The sequence below is a fragment of the Oncorhynchus keta genome, chromosome 13, assembly GCF_023373465.1.
Source record: "Oncorhynchus keta strain PuntledgeMale-10-30-2019 chromosome 13, Oket_V2, whole genome shotgun sequence".
In the NCBI taxonomy this organism is placed as follows: Eukaryota; Metazoa; Chordata; class Actinopteri; order Salmoniformes; family Salmonidae; genus Oncorhynchus; species Oncorhynchus keta.
Genome location: NC_068433.1, coordinates 37,191,332 through 37,205,418, shown reverse-complemented (window position 1 = coordinate 37,205,418; position 14,087 = coordinate 37,191,332). Strand labels below are relative to the sequence as shown.

Here is a 14,087-nt window from a genome sequence, read left to right as displayed (position 1 = left end):
TCTTGGAATCATTTTCTCTGAATCCCCTTTCCGATTGTTTGGGGCATCCGGAAAAAAAGCTTGTCTGGAGAAGACAAGGTGAGCGCTACCATCAGTCCTGTGTCATGACAACAGTAAAGCATCCTGAGACCATTCATGTGTGGGGTTGCTTCTCAGCCAAGGGAGTGGGCTCACTCACAATTTTGCCTAAGAACACAGCCATGAATAAAGAATGGTACCAACACATCCTCCGAGAGCAACTTCTCCCAACCATCCAGGAACAGTTTGGTGGCGAACAATGCCTTTTCCAGCATGATGGAGCACCTTGCCATAAGGCAAAAGTGTCTCGGGGAACAAAACATAGATATTTTGGGTCTATGGCTAGGAAACTCCCCACACCTTAATCCCATTGAGAACTTGTGGTCAATCATCAAGAGGCGGGTGGACAAACAAAACCCCACAAATTCTGACAAACTCCAAGCATTGATTTTGCAAGAATGGGCTGCCATCAGTGATCCAGAAGTTAATTGACAGCATGCCAAGACGGATTGCAGAGGTCTTGATAAAGGGTCAACACTGTAAATATTGACTCTTTGCATCAACTTCATGTAATTGTCAATAAAGTCCTTATGCAATTATACTTCAGTATTCCATAGTAACACCTGACAAAAATATCTAAAGACACTGAAGCAGCATACTTTGTGGAAATAAACATTTGTGTCATTCTCAAAACCTTTGGCCATGACTGTTTTGGAGCTCATTTCTGTAGATGATGGAAGTTTAGATTTTTACCTTGCTAATCTGAGTGCAAACATGCAAAGGTTTGCATTGTTTTATTTATATATAAATGTTTATGTGCAAATGTCAATTAATCTGTATTACATGAAAGAACTGTCGAATAATATATGAAATCAACTGTGCACATGCAATACTGTTGGTAGGCCTGCATTGCTATAATATTGTCATCCAACAGAGGATGCTGATGGGCATTATGAAGGCAGACGAATACAGAGTGGGCGGTACAATAACAGAAAGGGAAGGCTTGTTGATAACTTTGAAACTCCATAAACGGCCCCTTTAAGAAAGGAAGTCTGCTGACATTGACGGAATTCCCTGATCTTGCTTGCGAGAGCTATGGAATTAAGAGAGAGAGTGGCTGGTTTCAAACGGTACTGACGGAGATCGCCTGTACTATTATCTATCGGGGGGGAACTGGCATTCCTGCAAAACTAATCAAGGCTGCAGCGGGATGTAAACTCGTTTCTTTGGTTTACAAAAGAGCGGATTGCGATGGCGGGGCTGAGGCTCAATGAACAGCTTGTGGCTTGGCGGATCTGAGCAGGTGGACGCTACTGGATACATTCAAAGGCAATTCTCTGTGTTAATGAAACTTTGCTACGATTTACGGTAAGAAGAATTAAAAAAAATAATAATATAATGTAAAGTAGCCTAGCTCAAGTCTTTGCGTGTGATGTTTATGTAAACGTCTGGCTTTTAGTTGGGTAATTAATGTATTTAGTAGAGCGCAAGGGCTACTGTGCGTAGCCTGTCATTTACGAAGATTACAATTTTAATTGAGAAATGGGAACTACAAGTAAATGAAAGTATTACAAATGAAACGTTGCATCGCCATAGTTTCAATAATGAAGCGAAGACGAACATAACGGACTTGTCACGTTGTCACCACTGGCCAACACCTACTGTTGCTCACGCGGATTGTTACAAATCGTCGCGGGTACAGTGAAGCCATACATTCCTGGTCCTTCGTACTCTGTCAATGATTACCCTGTGTTAGGCTCATTTTATAAGCCGTTTTATTTTTGTTTGCTGCGAAGCTATGACCGCTCACAGTGCCTTAGCCCTTGATCATAACTCTGTTCCATTACGTCACACAAGTAATTGGACGAAGGCGTCTTCTGTAAGGGGAAGGTTTGTTAAAAGAACCCCGAAGCTCTTTCTGAGTGATCGGAAGCCTGAGCACCAACACCAATCAGCCTACATCACTGTACACACGCGTGTCATTATTATGACAACTAGCGTCGCCATGTCAGCAAATGACTGCTGTCTGAACACACACAAATCCAATTAGGTCACTTGTCTATGGACAGTCAGTGTTACAAAACGGATTTGAAAAACAAAACTGAAATGGGCATTAAGGCCTTCATTGTGTACAAGGCTTTATTGACTTATCCCAGTTGCAGCCAAAAGTATTTTCAGTGACAACATGTTTCTGGCGGCCTTCTGTTACACACAGGTGTTCGGGGGCATGCTCGATAGCTACTTAGCACAGGTGGTCCATGTCTTCTGTAAGCACACACTAACATGGAGATGGCCATGTGGGAACACTAACCCCAACCCTATTTACATTTTTAAAAATGTTTTTTTAATCAATTTAACATTGTTTCTTTAAATCTTTTTTTTTCCTGATATGAAAGATAAGGTCCTTCCAAACCCGTACCGCAAGCGATGCATGTTAATGTTCTGTGGTGCGCTAAGGTGACAACAATGCCTGCCATGGATGTTTCCCAGTAAGAACACGTTTAAAGCCTCAAAGGATAAGATCATCCTACTTTCAAAACAAGTCAATTGTCAATTTTGGCTAGTCGAGGCAGTCAACGTAGTTAACAAGCTAGATAGCTGTATAGTTTTCTATCACATTCATGAATTTGTTTGGAAACCATTAACAAGCTAATTGGCTACCACATGTTATTGTCACTGTGATAGTAGGTAGTAAGCAACAAGAAATGCCAAATAACAGTCTAAAAACCACAAGGGTAAAAAAACAAACATATTTGGCCATTCAGACAAAAGTCCTATGGCCTGGAAAGATGCACAAATAGCTTTCTGGTGTCCTCAGATAATATTGATATATTTTATTTCATATTTTCTAAATAATAATAATAGTTGAAATCAGGTTGTTTTTGTTCCTATTTAACTTAATTTTTAATAAAAATGACCAAACACTCTAAAACATTTAGCCTAACGTTGACATTCATTCAGAATTCAGTCTCTGAATGAACAATCGCATGTCAACTACAGGTTCAGTGGGTCTGCAACCAGGAATGACATTGACAGGGGGTTTGGTGTATTTCATGTGAAACAAAACCTGTGAGGTGACTGTGCCTAAAATAAATGTGATGCCTACAGGTGGGTGTGAGAGGTGTAAAACACTTGCCAATGGGGGTTTCAGGAGGGGGTTCCAGGTGGGAGTTTTTAGTTTGTATTATGCTCAAAGATCTGTTCATTTACCTCTCACCCTAAACCTAACAATGTCTGATTAATGTCTTTGTTTAATTCAACAATGTCCTATTTTCTATTCAAGTGTGGGGCCTTCCATCACTACTAAACGATGCCATTGACTATCCAGTTCCTAGAATGCGGTTTTCTTAATCTCAAGGTGCTCAATCAAACACACACTAGGCACTGAGGGGAGCATAGTCAAGTCTCTGTGGCCCCTTCTCTTTTATTCAGAAGATTCACATCAGAGGTGGTAATCTCATTGAAGTGAGACACGACAGCACTCATGGCTGCCATTGCAATGGCTCTCATAGGCGTATAGACTGATGTGCAGTCTACTGTGTCAAGAGTACAGTGTCAATTCGCCTGTGTAGTCTAACCTTGTATATGTTTGACTGTGTGTATGATTAAGCAGTACTTAAGAGCTCTCTAGGTATATCCCATTGAGGAAAAACTCACTCTTCTCTGAACAACATTACAGCTTTACCCTATGGTACCCTCTCACCTCACCTTGCTCCTGCAATTGTCTAGATGCTTCACTAAGCTAAGCTGATGGTGGTGAGCTATGGGGTCATTATCTGACTAGAGAATGTTACCTAAGGGCTGATCTAATGTCAGAGGTTAATCAACCTCTCAAATGGTCATGGTTAGGATTGGGGCAGGGGTATTCTGATTCTAGATCTGTGGTTAGGGGTAACTTCTACCTTGAGAATCATTAGCTAGGAATATGGGACAAAATTCTAAACTTTTGACAATGTAATCAACTAAGGGAAGTTGTCCAAATATGTATGATACCTTCAAATGGGGGAGATTAGATACAGTGAGAAAGTTGGAGGCATTAAAATGCTAACATCTCCTGTTATTGGTAATGGTGAGAGATTAGCATGTTTTGATATTATGGCCCTTTCAAATGGGGGGACTAGATGCATAAAGTGATTTTATTTCTAAATGGTAGAACAGCTATGTATGAAAATACCCTCAAATAAAATGTGACTTTCTGTGCTGTTGCCTCATAAAACATTTGATCTCAAATTCAAAATACTGGAGTAGGCTATAGAGCCAAATTAAACATTTTAGCTTCAATGCCTAAATAAATACGCAGGGGAGTGTAGATGTAGGTCAAAAGGATTCACATTAATCAAGTCGTTAAGTCGTATATATTTTTGGTGACAGTGTTGAAGTGAGAGGGCTGAGGGAAAGATTTTGTGTATATATCTCTGTGCTCCGTTTTGTCTGCCTTTTTAACTGACTGGAGGAGGCCTGCCTCTTGTCTCCATCTCGCTCCACGCCTAGTTGTGATAATTTCCTAAGCAGTAAGAGATGTGGCCCTGGATGATGGCGGATGATTCAAACACTGAGCCTTCGATGGATCTACCGCTAGATCTATATGGCTGTGTTCCAAATGGCACCCTATTCCCTTCATTGCTCACTACTTTTGAGCAGGACCTATAGAGCTCTGGTCAAAAGCGCACTATATAGGGAATAGGGCACCATTTGGGACACCGTCTCTGTCATTAGGCTGTCTGAGTCATAGACAGAGATGACAAACACAATTGTGAAAGGTGATCGTCTTTAACTGGATACTGGGGCAGAGATGACATCTTAAATGGAGTGATCTGCTACATTAGTAGGATACTGTGGCTCCTGGCTGGCCTATATATTAGTCTGTCTGTATGGTGTCTATTTATGCATCTTATTTAAAAAAAGGCTTGTATTGGTCACACTCAATTGTCTTAGCTTGTGCAACTGTGTTCTGTAGTGTTCAGGTACTTATTTACAAAAGCAACTTCTAACGCAAAGAAATTTGTCCCTTTCATTTTCACTGCGTTTCAAAGGGGAACCTTTGACCCTTCTCTGTTTTGTCTTTTCAGAAATGCTGTACACCATGCTAAGGTAAAGCCGCCGACGAGAGGGGTGTTGAACATGCTAAAGCGGCTGGACAAAATCAGGTTCAGAGGTCAGAAGCGAGACGACTTCCTGGATCTAGCAGAGTCCCCCAACGGATCCGACAATGAATGTAGCGATGACATCCTGCTGAGGACGAAGCCTTCACTCAAGACACAAGACACGGAAGAACTAGGAGACCCTGTAAGTATTCATTCTACTTAGCTGTGTTCTTTGACTCAAATGAGAGACCATGAGCAGGGACAGCAGTTTTTCCTTTCAATGGGACCCGACCAGGAATAGGCTGTAGTTATAGGCCGTATCAGGTGGTCTGGAAACTCTTAAGTCAGTGTTTCCTAACGGGTCTTGAAATATTGTGTGGATGAAGGGCAGGTGGGTGGCAGTCGGGTTGCATCAACAGAAAACCATACAAAATCAATTGTATAATTCTTGAGCAATTTAGATCTATAGGCTACATTTGAGTTTTTTTCCTACATAATGTTTACGCTATGGAATTAGTGTGTAGGTCCTAAATCTTAGGCTTTACGCGTGACAGCCTACACACCAATTGCCAAGCTCTTGGGAATGGTCAGAAAAAATTATCTTTAATCCACTGAGGCAAAAAGAACAATGTCTCTTTAAAAAAAAAAAAGATGTATATATAAAAAAAAATATTCAAGTGAAAAGCTGCAAAATGGAGAGTTAAAAATAAAGAAGTGCTGGCCAGAAATGTAATGTTTGGTAAAAATTTGATGATGTGGTAATAGTGGATGTTGTGTGATGATCTGTGAGGCGCTATACAAAAGGACTTCAAATAGGCCTATGGCAGCACGTCAAAGGAACGGTAGCCTACTGTTCAGATGGGTTAAATGTAAACTGAAATCTGGACACAGACTACACAGTGCATTCGGAGAGTATTCAGACCCCTTGACTTCTTCCACATTTTGTTACAGCCTTGTTCTAAAATTGATTGAACTGTGTATTCCCTCAATCAACACACAAATCCTCATAATGACAAAGCGAAAACAGGTTTGTAGAAATGTTTGCTAATTAAAAAAAAAATGAAATATGACATTTACATATTGGTTCGTCCTTTAAAAGTTGCAGCATATTGCAGCACAGCTTGAGTGGTGCCCCAGAATTCTATGGCACGTTATTTAAGTGGCAACCACTGGTACCATTAATGCTAGTCCCCATGATTGTCTTACAGGAACACGAAACGGTGCTAAAATAGTTGTAGGCTACTGCTTCAAATCCTATTGCTTCTAACTTCAATATGCTCTTTAAATAAGACCAACACCACTTAACAGCACATTACTCAACACTAGTAGGCGACATGAGACTCAAGTCGCCTACTGTAGGCCTACAGTATATCGAAAAATATGACGTGACTCTGCCAATAATTACATATCGAGGATTGGATGATTCTAAATTAAAACCAGAAGCCGCCTCATGGGGCTCCCGGTGGCGGCCGGCACGGGTATCTGTAGCAACTCATTTTACATTGCGATGTGATGACTTGGACCGCTGCGTCAAAATATCAAAATACAGAGAGGTGTTGGTAAAGGTATATTATCCTGCTAATGGCCCATAAAGGGCTATTATAATACTGTCCATGGTGTCCAAGTCAGGATAACCAAAGTCTTTAATAAAGAAATGCTATCAGAAAGAATGTTGGTACTTATTTATTTTGATCCAAAGCCATGAATGAGTTACTCACTCAGCTTTATGTAGGTGCCGCTACATGACTGCGCAATCAACTTGATATCTAAAAATATTTTGAGGTTATTTATTAAATAAATAAATAAACGAAAGTCAGCGACTGTAAAGTGAATAAAGACCAAAATAATATTAGCATTGACCAAAACATTTATTTCTGTTTTAAGAGGAGAGAAACACTGGACCAATTGTGCACCGTCCTATTGGACTCCCAAGTCGGATGTGATACAATACCTTTTGATGTATTATTTGTTTAGTCTTTTCTGGTGGATTAAACTGAAATTGCAACCAATCACGGGCCAGTTATAATACAGCCAACCTAACTAATTTGACAATAGAATTCTCCCGCCACCCCCCTCCTAGGCAAGTATATTGTCCAGCTACCTGCTAATAGCTGTACAACATGACCATGTGTGTTAGAAATAGTATTTTCCAGTAAGCAACAATTTGTTTACCTTCATTAGAAAACTTTGTTCCATTATTTCTGTAATTCAGTGATATTTATTCCCATAGTAATTAGTTATGGATCCTTAACCAAATAAACATTGGCATTTTGAAAGGTTTTTATCATTTTATTAGCAAAAGCATACAAATAGTAGTTTAGTTATGTTGTCTTAGTTTGAACGTGCAGACTGTAGCCTACAGAACATTTTCTGTTTTCTTTCCACTGAAATGTTCCGCTTGTCCTCCGTTTGATGTTTCCCCGAAAAGCTCCTACTGGCAGACGTGTTTTCCCACACATCTAGCCTACTTTGCAGACCGAAGTTTGATCTTAGCTTAACATCTCCAGCACTTCCTGGGGAAAGCAAAGAGACTGTTTTAATGTTCCTACAGACGTGTGTGTGTGTGAGACAGGTTCCAGTGAAGTTGATTACTTATCCCTCAGGGAGACTTTATGGACAACGTACTTCAGCAAGAGTGGAAGAGAAAAGGAAGCACAGGGTGGTTTGATAGGTGTTCTTCCTGTTTACTCTACTCATTCCTCAGGGAGGGTTGGATGGAGAGAGGGATACAGGGTACACACACACACACACACACACAACCTCTTATAGGCTTTCAGCCACTATGGTTACTCTGAATTTATCGTTCCCTGCTTGCCAATTTAATATATCATTACTGCTGATGATCTCAGTGTTTGGACTTTCTCAACGGGATATTTTAAACTGCACTGTCATCTTGACTTTTTCATGCTTCATGTACCATCAGCCAGTCAGTGTTTTTCCCCCCATATTGAAACAGTAGATTGGTCACTTGATTGTCTAATTTCCTCAGAGGTCAGTTTCCTGTGCTCATCTGCTGATTTTCTAATTTAAACAGAGTTAGGACTTTAGTGTACACATTTCGTGTGTGTGTGTGGATGTCGCAGGCTGCCCGCCCTGTGTGTTTCCATGCCAGGCATGTGGGCAGCTGCTCACTGAGAGGGTGTGAGAGGTCACTGACTGGAGGAGGCCTCCGGAAAATACAATCAGTCGTTGCGTACACAGTCCTTTCACTTCATATAAAGTGCCGTAGGAAAGTATTCAGACCCCTTGACTTTTTCCACATTTTGGTACTTTACAGCCTAATTCTAAAATGGATTAAATAAATAAAAAATCCTCAGCAATCAACACACAATACCCCATAATGACAAAGCAGAAAATGTTTTTCAAATGTAGAAAAATAAGATGCCTTATTTACGTAAGTATTCAGACCCATTTCTATGAGACTTGAAATTGAGCTCTGGTGCATTCTAATAATTGGGCATGATTAGGAAAGGCACACACCTGTCTATATTAGGTCCCAAAGTTGACAGTGCATGTCAGCAAAAACCAAGCCATGAGGTCGAAGGAATGGTCCGTAGAGCTCCGATACAGGATTGTGTCGGCACAGATCTGGGGAAGGGTACCAAAAAAATGTCTGCAACATTGAAGGTCCCCAAGATCACAGTGGCCTCCATTAAATGGAAGGAGTTTGGAACCACCAAGACTCTTCCTAGAGCCGGCGGCCTGTCCAAACTGAGCAATCGGGGGAGAAGGGCATGGCATGTAACACTTGCTGTAGGCTACTATTTACTAGTTAACAAAAAATCATATACAGTGGGGAGAAGAAGTATTTGATACACTGACGATTTTGCAGGTTTTCCTACTTACAAAGCATGTAGGTCTGTACTTTTTTTGTCATAGGTACACTTCAACTGTGAGAGACAGAATCTAAAACAAAAATCCAGAAAATCACGTATGATTTTTAAGTAATTATAATTAGCATTTTATTGCACGACATAAGTATTTGATCACCTACCAACCAGTAAGAATTCCGGCTCTCACAGACCTGTTAGTTTTTCTTTAAGAAGCCCTCCTGTTCTCCACTCATTACCAGTATTAACTGCACCTGTTTGAACTCGTTACCTGTATAAAAGACACCTGTCCACACACTCAATCAAACAGACTCCAACCTTTACACAATGGCTAAGACCAGAGAGCTGTGTGAGGACATCAGGGATAAAATTGTAGACCTGCACAAGGCTGGTATGGACTACAGGACAATAGGCAAACAGCTTGGTGAGAAGGCAACAACTGTTGGCACAATTATTTGAAAATGGAAGAAGTTCAAGATGACGGTCAATCACCCTCGGTCTGGGGCTCCATGCAAGATCACACCTCGTGGGGCATCAATGATCATGAGGAAGGTGAGGGATCAGCCCAGAAGTACACGGCAGGACCTGGTCAATGACCTGAAGAGAGCTGGGACCACAGTCTCAAAGAAAACCATTAGTAACGCACTACGCCGTCATGGATTAAATCCTGCAGCGCACGCAAGGTCCCCCTGCTCAAGCCAGCACATGTCCAGGCCCATCTGAAGTTTACCAATGACATTCTGGATGATCCAGAGGAGGAAGGTCATGTGGTCTGATGAGACAAAAATAGAGCTTTTTGGTCTAAACTCCACTCGCAGTGTTTGGAGGAAGAAGGATGAGTACAACCACAAGAACACATCCCAACTGTGAAGCATGGAGGTGGAAACATCATTTTTTGGGGATGCTTTTCTGCAAAGGGGACAGGATGACTGCACCGTATTGAGGGGAAGATGGATGGGGCCATGTATCGCGAGATCTTGGCAAACAACCTCCTTCCCTCAGTAAGGGCATTGAAGATGGGTCGTGGCTGGGTCTGCCAAGCATGTCAACGACCCGAAACACACAGCCAGGGCAACTAAGGAGTGACTCCGTAAGAAGCATCTCAAGGTCCTGGAGTGGCCTGAACCCAATAGAAAATCTTTGGAGGGAGCTGAAAGTCCGTATTGCCCAGCGACAGCCCCGAAACCAGAAGGATCTGGAGAAGGTCTGTATGTAGGAGTGGGCCAAAATTCCTGCTGGAAGTGTGAGCAAACCTGGTTAAGAACTACAGGAAACGTATGATCTCTGTAATTGCAAACAAAGGTTTCTGTACCAAATATTAAGTTCTGCTTTTCTGATGTATCAAATACTTATGTCATGCAATAAAATGCAAATGAATTACTTAAAAATCAATGTGATTTTCAAGATTTTTGTTTTAGATTCCGTCTCTCACAGTTGAAGTGTACCAATTATAAAAATTACTGACCTCTAAATGCTTTGTAAGTAGGAAACACTACCGATTCTGCAGGTTATCAAATACTTTTTCTCCCCACTGTATGTAATCAAATATATTCACCCCACGCAGTATTGTAATCAAAACTTACCAGAAAGCATGTAGTCCTTGGCTCAGACAGTGTAGTAGTCTGGGCTCAATAGCATCTCATTACTGTGCAAGATCTTGAGAATCACATGTACATGTGATTCTCAAAAAAAGGTTCACTCTGTTATAAGCTAACTTTTTTTTCGCTGAATTTAAGCAAAATTCCCCAAATCCCCAGGCTTAACTTCCCATGGAAAATTTCTGGGAAAATTCTGGAAATTTAACCTGAATGTTTCCGACCCTTTGCAACGTTCCCCATCCAACCTAACAGAGCTTGAGGGGATCTGCAGAGAATAATGGGAGAAACTCCCCAAATACAGGTGTATCAAGCTTGTAGCGTCATACCCAAGAAGACTTGAGACCGTAATCGCTGCCAAAGGCGCTTCAACAAAGTACGCTTTTCAATGTAATGTTTCAGAAATGTTTGCTAATTTGTATATATTTTTTTAAATGAAGTTTTTGTTTTGTTATGGGGTATTGTATGTAGATTGACTGAAAAAGGGAAGGGGTCTGAATACTTTCCGAAGGCTTTGTATACACATACTTTACCCTCCGCTGTTCCTCTCCCTGTTCCTCCCGTTATTGCGCCTGTCAGCAGATGCGTCCGACGGGGGCATTTGGATACATATACAGGCTAGGAAGGTGAAACAAGGAGAGTAGGACTCTAGACTATTGAGTCTCCCATTCCCCTGTGCGTAACCTTTAACTCGCATGTCAAACTCAAGGCCCGGACCTCCAGCCCTTTCAATCTGGTCCGCAGGTGGCTTTTCTGGGGGAAAGCTTCTGTTGACTTTGAAATGACTAAAACCATATCAAAACTGTGTAGACTTAATGGACCTACATTTGTGGTTGGTTTACTTTGTGCTGCTTGCTAACAGTCCCCAAACTAAATCTAGACAGTTGGGAAAGCATCGACAGTTCCAAAAGTGATGGAAAAATATTTATTTAGCTAATTTTGAGGGCAAGGAAGTATAATAAATGAAGTGCGGCCCTGCAGACCTTGGTGAAGACTGAGTGTGGCCCCTGGGGAAATCAGTTTCACACCCCTACTCTTACTGGTTAACTGGCACAGAGGCCCTGGTCACAAGTATTAATCCCCTGGCCACAGCACACTCAAAATGTCCTCCCGCTGGGATTAAGGCTGCACTAGGACCAGTGCCAGAGATACTGGGTCACCAACCATTGCCATGCCAGTTGCCTAGAGTACTGCTGCTGCTTCAGGTTACTGTGGTGTTATCGTTACATCACCTTATGCCTGATGGCCTCTGGCATCAGAGGATACAAAAATAGTTGTTTTCCTCCATTTTTCTGTCTCTCCTTTCTGTCTTGTCTCTGTGGGTTAGATGATGACAGGAGAACGCTATTGATGGATGAGAAGTGGAGTAAATGTTTATTTTCAGCTCAATAAGATGTCTCAGCCGGTCTGTAGCTTAGGGGAGAATAAGCCAAAACAAATAACATGACGGGAGGCAATTCCTCAGCTGAGATATTCAGGCCGTTCTAGAACGTCCTATCTCGCTCTCATTCAATATCTCATACAACACAGATTGTAGGTGCAAGTGATTATCCACATGTCAATCCATTGTCCTCATTCCTGATTTTTAAGTCTTTCTGCAAAGGTACAAGTCACCGATGCATTCCAATCCATATTTAGCTTAACTATGGAACTCTCCGGATTAGTTGTATTGAGCAGGAATACTGTAACAGCTGATGACTCGATCTCGGATCAATCCATGAATCTATTCCATGATTCTGTAATGTTATGGTTTTGCCCATTTTAATCCCCTTCTAAGTAGAGCAAATCTCAGCAGGAGTGTTTTGCAAGTCATTTGCATGGCCTGTAACCCAACCAAGAGGAATAGAAGCAGTAGAAACACTGGTCCTTTCTGGCAGACAGAGGTAAGGCTAGACTTGCTTTTTAAACTCCAGACCTTTGCTAAGGCGCTGTCTGTTTGCTTAACCTTCTAACATGGAAGGAATTATCACCGCGAACAGGCGCCTACCTTAGTAGTCTGTCTGGCAGACTGTATAGCAGTCCAGTCCAGCTACTCTGCTCTTCATCAGGCCATGCCTGAGGGGTACATCCTACAGCTTGCTAATGGAGCCCTTATTGCTCCCTATATGAACAGACTGTTTTGCACACATCCAACTTGGGCATTCGAGCTGGAAAAAATTGTGTGTGTGTGTGTCCTCTCAATGTTTTCTGCTATAAAACATCCATTCTTTTTTCCTCACTCCCTCCCATCACAGCAGCCCAGGTGGGTTGATCTGTCATTGATCTTTGCTAGAATGCTCTAATAGGGATGATATGTTTCTGTTATGAGTGCTCTCTGATGTCCCACAGGGTCTGATTGTGAGTGGTCTGTCTCTGTGCTGTTGGTGTCTGTTATTGGTCTTCAATTGGACAAAACCATTTTTATGCCAATCCGCTGATGATGCGACACCTGCTACAGCACCGATGACTCATGATCAGGAAACGCTCTCCCGTTGGGCTGAAACGCACAGCTAGATTTTAATTGTGGATATTTATGGCTAATTGTTTTCCCCTTTAACCAAACATCAAATGTACCATTTATGTAGCCAGCTTGTGGTTTGATTGAAGGTTTAATTTCCTGCCACAGATATAATTATTAGGGTTGGGCGGTATCCAGTTTTATCATACCGTTTCTGTACTGGAACTTTACATAAGGGGCACCATGAAACAGAATAAGTGGATGGATGGATACAATCAAATGTTTGGACACCTACTCATTCAAGGATTTTTCTTTATTTTGACTATTTTCTACTTTGTAGAATAATAGTGAACATCAAAACTATGAAATAATACGTATGGAATCATGTAGCAACCAAAAAAGGGTTAAACAAATCAAAATATATTTTAGATTATTTAAAGTAGCCACCCTTTGCCTTCATGACTGCTTTGCACACTCTTAGCATTCTCTCAACCAGCTTCATGAGGTAGTCACTGGGAATGCATTTCAGTTAACAGGTATTGCTAGTTAAAAGGGGTGGCAGTTAGCTTAGTGGTTAGAGCGTTGGACAAGTAACCGAAAGGTCAGCTCGGGGATTTGATCCAGCAACAAGGTAAAAATCTGTCTGCCCCTGAACAAGGCACTGTTCCCCGGTAGGCTGTCATTGTAAATAAGAATTTGTTCATAACTGACTTAACTGGAAGGGTAGAATACGGAAGAGAGCCCTATTTGGTAAAAGACCAAGTCCATATTATTGCAAGAACGGCTCAAATAAGCAAAGCGAAATGACAGTCCGTTCATTTTAAGACATGAAGGTCAGTCAATCTGGAAAGCTTCAAGTGCAGTCGCTAAAACCAAGCGCTGTGATGAAACTCTCATGAGGACCGCCACAGGAATGGAAGACCGAGTTACCAATGCTGCAGAGGATAAGTTAATTAGAGTTAATTGCACCTCAGATTGCAGCCCAAACACTTAACAGACATCTCAACATCAACTGTTCAGAAGAGCCTGCGTGAATCAGGCCTTCATGGTCGAATTGCTGCAAAGAAACCACTATAAATGGACTCCAATAAGAAGAGACTTGCTTGGGCCAAGAAACACAAGC

At 41.5% G+C, this 14,087-nt stretch overlaps 1 protein-coding gene across 2 annotated transcripts in view; it reads left to right on the top strand.

The window, feature by feature from the left end:
* Positions 1 to 1,038: 1,038 nt before the first annotated feature.
* Positions 1,039 to 14,087, top strand: part of LOC118392258 (GRAM domain-containing protein 4-like) — a 67,916-nt gene continuing 54,867 nt past the window's right edge. The window contains exons 1-2 of one of the 2 annotated variants that reach the window (XM_035784047.2): positions 1,039 to 1,386; positions 5,088 to 5,304. In XM_035784047.2, the coding sequence (XP_035639940.1) occupies positions 1,289 to 1,386; positions 5,088 to 5,304 (315 nt within the window). In that variant the 5' untranslated portion in view covers positions 1,039 to 1,288. The remainder of the gene's footprint in view (positions 1,387 to 5,087; positions 5,305 to 14,087) is intronic. The other variant, XM_035784049.2, reaches the window with a different exon arrangement.